Source organism: Porites lutea, chromosome 12, assembly GCF_958299795.1.
Source record: "Porites lutea chromosome 12, jaPorLute2.1, whole genome shotgun sequence".
NCBI classification, from domain to species: domain Eukaryota; kingdom Metazoa; phylum Cnidaria; class Anthozoa; order Scleractinia; family Poritidae; genus Porites; species Porites lutea.
In genome coordinates this window covers 23046779-23054869 of record NC_133212.1, presented here as the reverse complement: position 1 = coordinate 23054869, position 8091 = coordinate 23046779, and the positions used below count along the sequence as shown (strand labels likewise).

Sequence of the window (8091 nt, the reverse complement as noted above, 5' to 3'; positions counted from 1 at the left end):
TTTCTGCTACAATTAAATTCTGAATGGTTCTTGTGTTGGCTGCCACTGTTATTTAGTAGACGGCAAAATCGATATTTTTTATTTTAACCTACAAACCAATTTACAAATACAGCCTCCTCCTGCCTAATTTTGAGTTCTTTATTTGGATCTTAAGGTGCATTCCGATTCACGTCAAAGAGTCGATGTAGTTGGTGTAGTTCACTTACCAGACAACTAAATCTCAACTTCGACGAACTGCAACTCGGAAAGTGCACTCTAGGGTGAGACAAGACGTCATTCCACAACTTTGGAAGCGTCAGTACAGAGAATACAGTGTTAATCATAACATATTTGAGCAAGAGGCCTTGGACTGAGCAAAGTGTCGCAGACCTATCAAGAGTTGTGATTCACTCGAACCTCCACTGACGGCCACCTCTCCACAAGTCGCCCACCTCTCTACAACGGCCACTTGTTTTGCACACAGCACACAGTCCATACTTTGACTCTTGTTTAAACCACCCCACAACGGCCACCTCTCTACAACTGCCACTCTGTTTTGTCCTCAAGGTGGCCGTTGTGGAGAGGTTCAACTTTACTAAAAGCAGACAGGCCAGAAGAGTCCGGCCAGTTTATTAAACCACCATCAGTTTCCTCGGCTCTTCACACGCTGCAAGAGAACTTTCTGGGTAAAGATTGGCTTGACTAGTCACCGTTAATCTCTCACAGGAGCCTTTAAACTCCACCTCCTGGGTGACTAGATGGCTTTGTCAACCAAAAGACGAGAATAAAAAAATAATCTAAAAAATCTGAACTCAAATGATCCCACAATTGAAAGCTGGGCTGTTATTCAAAATATAAAAACTCTGTTGGGTAGATATCCAAATCACTGATTAACTAAGTCCTGAATATATACTACGTCCGATCTCTCCGCAAATCTGTCATTGACGAAACTGAATGGACAGGACTTCGGACTGCCGATCTTCTTTGATATTTTATCCGTCCTGGGTTATTATCGTTGTTGTTATGTACTTCCTGTTCATTCTCTCCGTCCTGATCGTCTTCAACGAAGGTCTCGTTCACAAAATTCGCATCTTCTGAATTTAGCGTCACTGTTAATGTCGGTTTAACAAATCTCACCGAGTTTTTAAGTGTCCTCTTCACCGGGGTACCCGGTCTCCCGGCGGTGCCGGGTCTTCCTGAAGTGCCGGGCCTTCCCGGGCTCCCATTTGACATATTCTCATTCCTTTCACGTGGTTTTATAGAAGCAATCACCTGGTCAATGTCGTCCATTTCAAACTCATCACATTCCCGGTGAATTATACTTTGGCTTCTGTTAATCTCCGGCGGTTCTACAAAGCCTGTGAAAGCTTCAGATAGCTCTGGTGGGTCCACTGTAAGTGTGTTTCCGTAGTGAGGAGGACTCTTAGGAGGGGTATCTATAGTGGTACTCTGAGTACTGGTATGACTTTTTTTCCTGTCGTCCAGTGGAGGGCTATTGACCACGATCATTTCTTCACTGCTTCGGGTACGCACTGGGTAGGAGATTCGGGCTGTCATACCTCCAGCGTACAAAGATGACCGCGCCCGTCGGGCCCTGGGAAAAAGGAGACAACAGTACAAATGATGTTTAATTTTTCACTAGGGCCACGTTAAGTCCAGGCCCGAGTTGTTCAAAAGGTGTTTAGCGCTATCCACTGGATGACGCACCTGGTTTCCCAAATCCATATCTGTTGGATAGTGATTTATTTGGTGGATAACGCCAGAATATCGTTCTAACAACCGGGGACAGAATGTAAAACACGAACAGAAGTCGTCACAAAACGTTTGTGATAAAAAGAAGCCTGTTGACCTACCTTCCACGATAAGGATGGACTTTAGCATCTCCTCCCAGGGAACCATTGGCAACTGGAAAGGTTTTGCCTGAATCCCGCCTATCTTCAACCAAATCCGTACTGGCCATATCTTCACTTGGTCTTGCGGACTGCAACAATAGGGTATTAGCAGCACCTACCATGAGCCTCTTCGATTTCTTGGGAAGTTTCATTTGCGCCTGCGCGTGAGAATAGTACAACGAGAAGTTGTTACCGATAATTGAGATTGGAAGAGCAGTTATAATAATAGATAGTGCCGCACAAAGAGAACCAAAGAGCTTCCCAAGTGGAGTAAGGGGCGCTGTGTCTCCGTAACCCACAGTGGTAATAGTGATGATAGCCCACCAAAAGGACTCTGGTATGGACCCAAATTCTTCGGCATTTTTATCCTTTTCCGCGAGATACGCGCAGCTGGCAAAGATAATCACAGGAACAATCAACAGAAGAACCAGCAGCATTAACTCGCGAGAGCTTGCTATCATTGTCTGCTTGAGAATCTGGAATCCCAGATTTACTTTGAAGAATCTGAACAGACGTAACAGCCTGCAGATTGCCAGAATATCGTACGTAAGACTCGTTGCTCCAAGTGGGTAGTCTGTCGTTGTTAAAATACGTATGTAAAATGGCCAAATAGCGATAAAGTCAACCCAATTCATTATTTGCTTGACAAATTCATGTTTGCTTGGACAAGTTGCAAGTCTTAGTGTGAACTCGATTGTAAACCAGACACCGCATACACCTTCAATAATGACCATGGCCAAACGGGCAGACGGATTGTTTTTCACCTCGTCGATAGTTTGTACGCAATACGCCAACACCGATAAAATTATAAACATCAGCGATACAAAGAACGTAAACTGCAAAAAGAGACAAAACTGAGAGTTAGTCTTCTCGTAGAAACGATCCAAGGTTGGAGGATACACTTAGATTTTGTTTATGAACAACGCGCCACTCAATAACTCAAACACGCAGAATTGTACTCTTGCAAATGATGCTTCTTTAACTGCTTGACAGGAAGAGTAGAATATAATAAAAAAGCTAAATCTTTTGGAGCTTAGCTTCGTCAGGGGCACCCAACGGGAATATAGTTCAAAACCACTTAAACATAGTATTGTTAAACGTATTTGATATTTAAACAGTAGATATAGGCATATTTTTATCCCCTAAAAATTTTTCATCTGTTCGGATTTCCTAGCTGAAAGTCTAGTGATCCGAAAATTATGGGGATCAAAACTTACCTTTTCGAAAATTTCAGCCAGAAAAAAGGCTCCCGAAAATTCTAGGTGACTTTTTTAGGGTAAAAATCCTTTAAAATGGGCAATTATACCATTTTTTAGATGTTCGAAAATCCTAGGAGAGGCAGACAAGCAAGAAATTTTGCAACAAATGTTCCGAAAATTCTAGAACTCAAATCGTCTTCCGAACAGATATTTTCCGAAAATTGACGTTGGGTGCCCCTGCTTCGTCTTGTTGTCCAGAATAACAGAGACTGCTTGAGCCAACAACCTGGTTGTAATGGATATTCAACATCCCCGGGGGAGGATTCTTTCCGATTCAGTTGGAATTGAAACAGCAAATACGTTAATTCACTCCCTAAGTTCCTTGAGTGAAATCATACCCGATTCCAGACCAAAATGGGCAAAATCTATACCGTTTTCAGACCGAATAAACGGCGCACAAACTATACCCTTTGGGGCGTCACATCTCTGTATGGCTTATATAAGGGAGTACTCCCCCCCCCGGGTTCAATGCGACGGAAAAATAGCTATGGTCAAGGTCGATCATAGGGAATCCTAACACAAATTTGGAACGTTACTTATCACAGTGCTGACCCATAAAGGCAGGGAAACGAGAGAGAAAAACAGGGGATAAATGAAAAATGCAGAAGGAAAGGTTTGCTGGAATACGAAGGCAAGGATCTATTGAACTCATCGACTGTGAGCGGTGCACTTGTGCCTTTTTCCACCAGCTCGATGCTGAAAGAATGGAAAATGTTTTAATAGGCAAGCATTGAGTAGGAGGCAGGACTAAGTGAGCCAGTTATATCGAGAAATAATATGTATTGTTATATAGCTGGATATTTTTTTCCAACAGCGCGCGCTCTCGATGGCCATTACTTCGAGGTCACATGACATCTAACAAACAAACTGTTTCCCGCCAAAATCTCTGAGCCGGCAACATTGCAAAATTTATGACGTCAGAGGGTAACAGTACACTGTTACCCGCGAATGTTGACCGACGACCGCCATTACAGCGAGGTTTAATGAATTTCTAGCCTCAAAATTTCCCGCTAAATAACAAATCACTTAAAGACTGGTCCCTCGGGAAACAGTAAATTTTGTTTCCCTCGAGACAAGTCATTTTAAAAGTGTTTAACGTGGTCGATACGTTTGGTTTCCATTTCGAAGTTCGATGCTTCCTGTAGATTTGCACAGGTGTCTGTGGCGAGCATGACGATGTAGAATTTTACACGTATTGAAAAATGTATCAGGAAGTACCAACAGCGGTGGGATTTAAAGGAAAAAGAAGTTGTTTTCATTGTTGACATTGTTATTAATGAGTTGATAGATGACAATGGCGATTTAAAAGAGTTGTCAGAAAGCGAGGAGAAAAATAACTAAAAAAAAGTTCAGCAGCAACCCTAGTTCCTGTTCTGTTCATTACTAACCCATATACAATTTATATGGTACCGTCAATCGTCCAAACACTATGGAAATTTTTTTTTTTTACACCACTCTTTTACAGATTTTCAGACGAGTTTCTGTGTTGCCATGCGACGGCTTTTTAATCCCATCCTACAAGGCATTTGCTACTATAACCATATGAACATTTTACAAGACTGTGGCGAATTATTATCGCGAAAATCGACCCTGTCGAGCTAAAGCACTTCACATGAAGAGAACGTTAAATTTGCCCTCACTTAACTTGGGTGACACTTCCTTCAACGTTACTCGAATGAACAGATATCTTTTTTTTCAAAAAGAGTGTAAAATTGAGCGTTGCTAAAATAACAGAGCAAAATTTTATTCAGTTTATTCGAAAATCGTTGTAATGTCATTCACGTGTATTTTGTTGCTATTTTGACTAGAGCTGTTGCTTTTAGCAATGAAACTAATACATTTTTGGTCAAAAAGGCTGCTTTTATTGACCACTTGATACACCGCAATTTAAATTGATTTCATTTAATGCACAATTATTCCATTTGAACACCATAAGGTGAAAATTGTCTCCATAAAAACCTCTGTATGACCTTTTCATGTTTGTATTCATTTCTCAAAGAAGTTACGTGCACGTCATTTCCAAACTCCTTTCTTCGAATTAAATTTAGACAAATATAAATGTGGTATCGCATGAACATGCAATAACGCCTTATCTCATAAACCTTAGTATCCGTGAGCCGTGTCTGTAAGAATCAGAGGTAGTCATGAAGACCGCCCTTTTTAAACTATTTATCTTTTCGCGATGAAAAATTAATTTCTTTAATTTTTTTGGCCTCTGATAGAAAATAAGCTCAATGCGAGTTGCACTTAATTGGTTTTGAGCAAGGCTATAAGGGTAAGAATCAATCTCAGTTCAGAAAGAGCACTTTGAGTACAGCAACAAAAAAAACACAATCTGTTAAGTTGAATTATACCTCTTGTTTGTTATAACAATTGAATCATTTGAATTGACATTAGTTATACTTTTCGTGCACATTTATGTTCATAAAAGCAAAAAAAAAACATATGTACAGCCGTACAGACTATCACCGGCCAAAACAAAACAGCGAAGACTGAACATATCACATTTAAGCCGCAGTGGATCTCTCCCTCAACTTCTAAGTTATTTTAAAGTGCGTGTACAGTTTTTAAGACATTAATTTAAACATAAATGTTTAAGCTCTTGGTGTAAGCTTTGGGTATGCAGATTTTAAAAAAAATATTTAAAGGTAACTCAAGATCAACAGCGATACGTTTATAAAATTATAAAAGCGAATGACGAACAGATGTTTTAGTGAAGTCATAACAAAACAGAAAAAATATTACCGCTAGTAAAATGGACAATTATTAGGAGCCACTGAACTGCCCAATTTTATGGCAATTCAGCTTTTTCGAAAAAACCAACAGAATAACTAGAGACCGAGACATTTTTTTACTGAAAATATGTTTAAGAATCATGGTGAATTTGAGCTTCTTTTACGCAGTCCTCAGGCTGTGTATCCTCAGTTAACTTCCTGGCTATCGATCAACAACATAATTTTCTCAATCGTTCCCAAATAGCCGTATGAAATCATGACGCCAAAGCAACTTAAGTTCCCTAAATCTTCCCCATTTATTTTTAAAACTAGAGATGCCATTTCTTTTAACAACGCGATACCTCGAATTAACGCATAAACAAATGCCATTTTTTTAAGGCAGAGAAGAACTAAAAGAGTCCGATCGTTAAACACTAAATCATAACTGTCTGTAATGGGGTTCACTTTTACAATACATCATTCTCTAGTTTTACTTATGGTTTAACTTACTTTTGCCAATCTAGACGATCGTTGGTGTTCCAATACTTTCCAAATCCTTGGTTTATATTTCTGCCAACATGATTCCTCACCACCTAAATTCTCGACTTGACTATCCGACATTACATCACCAAGCTCTGAGTCGTGGTCGTAATCTTCTTCAGCCGACATCTCCGCCGCTTCAAAGAATTTTAAGTTCTCCTGTGCCTCTCTATGTTGCGTATAATACGTCCAACAACAGGGCTCCATCTGTTTTTCATCGATTCCCCAAAAAGCGAGCTCCTCTTCAAATAAAGGACCACAGACATCATGCGGACTATGCAACTTGCCGGTACGGTAGTAGTTTATTATGGCTGCGAATACTCCTGGATGGCGATCGAAAAAAACTTCGTTCTTGTCAGGATCGTAATCATTGGCAATATTTTGAACGTTTTCGGTGCACCAGGCGAGCCGAGTGCTCGGAAAGTTTCGAAGAGTACTCCTGTATGTTTCATGGCGGACCCCACCGCAATTAATAATTATGCGATCCCGTTTCCTAAGAGCTTGTAGATTTTCCTCCGTTTCCTCGGACATATTTCATTTACTTTCGCCTTGCCGCATTATCATGTTTCCTTTTGCCTCGTGGCTCCCCTGATAAGATACAGATAACGTGGTTTATTTATGGTTGGCTTTGACCAAGCATTAGCTCCAAATGTAACATCTTTAACCGCAGAAAGAAGCCCCAAAAGACGACGAGTATTGGTATACCACGCTTGCACAAACTTCGTATGGTAATTTCAAATATAAACACACCGCGAAGCTTCGGGTTGTAAATTGAAATCCGCGTATTTTCCTCTCTCCGTTTTTTGTCTATTTTGACAAACTTTTTATTCGATGGTCACCTCTGGGCCTCTTTTACTTTCATCCAGGAATATCATCTTCTAATTTTAATTTTTGCTCTGTTTTGATAAACGTTGCCGAGGAAAAAGTGGTTCTCACACAGGATAGGTTAGGATAAGCAATTTGTGGGGTGATATTACAAAACACTCACATTCTCCTTCCACCTGCAGTAGTATTAATATTCATGATGCTATTGGGTGATTGCCAATTAGAAAGTTTAATAAAAACGCACGTCGGAGAGGATCGCTCGAGTCATTTTATTACTACAAGAATGGTTTCTCGCACGCTAGTGTCAGTTCTCAGCCAATCAGCCATGCGAATGCTGAGAATTTCGCATCAGTTGACGAATCGCTCTCCTCTGAATGGTTAAAGTTCATATTAACATTCAAAAAGGACCCAAATGGTGTTATGTAAATTTGTTCTTGGAAACGGTCGCAATGGAAAATAAATAAGAGCGCTTGAATGCAACGACAGCGCAAAAATTAGATTCGCACAGAAAGATTTTTTTCTTTTTAGATTCAGTTTAAGCAATTCAAATGCGAACTGCCAGATGGTTTTTTTTTCGACGAATCAAGTGTTGTTTGATTGGTATTTTTAAAAATCTTTTATTGCAAATCTAAATTTCCTCAGTTTTCTCGGATTGTTCGTCTTTATAAAATATACATACGCCTTTAGCACAAACCACAGTTTTAAATCGCAAGACACCCTAAACGACTGTTTTCTACTTCTTAAGCTCATCTAAACCGCTATGTGTCTTGTAGTCAACACTTGTCAATCATTTCTTTTGGTGACCGTTTCATTGCCTGAAAATAAATGAAGCTTTTTCATTGTGTTCTATTCAGCATCTCCGCCATATTAGTGACCTTAATT

At 40.0% G+C, this 8091-nt stretch overlaps 1 protein-coding gene across 1 annotated transcript; it reads right to left on the bottom strand.

Annotated features, from left to right (window-relative positions):
- Positions 1-284: 284 nt before the first annotated feature.
- LOC140921343 (potassium voltage-gated channel protein Shaw-like) lies at positions 285-7365 on the bottom strand. The gene is made up of 3 exons (XM_073371339.1): positions 6355-7365; positions 1833-2707; positions 285-1573 (listed from the first exon to the last, which is right to left on the bottom strand). The coding sequence occupies exons 1-3, from the start codon at positions 6913-6915 to the stop codon at positions 892-894; spliced, it is 2118 nt and encodes a 705-aa protein (XP_073227440.1). The 5' UTR covers positions 6916-7365; the 3' UTR covers positions 285-891.
- Positions 7366-8091: the final 726 nt, after the last annotated feature.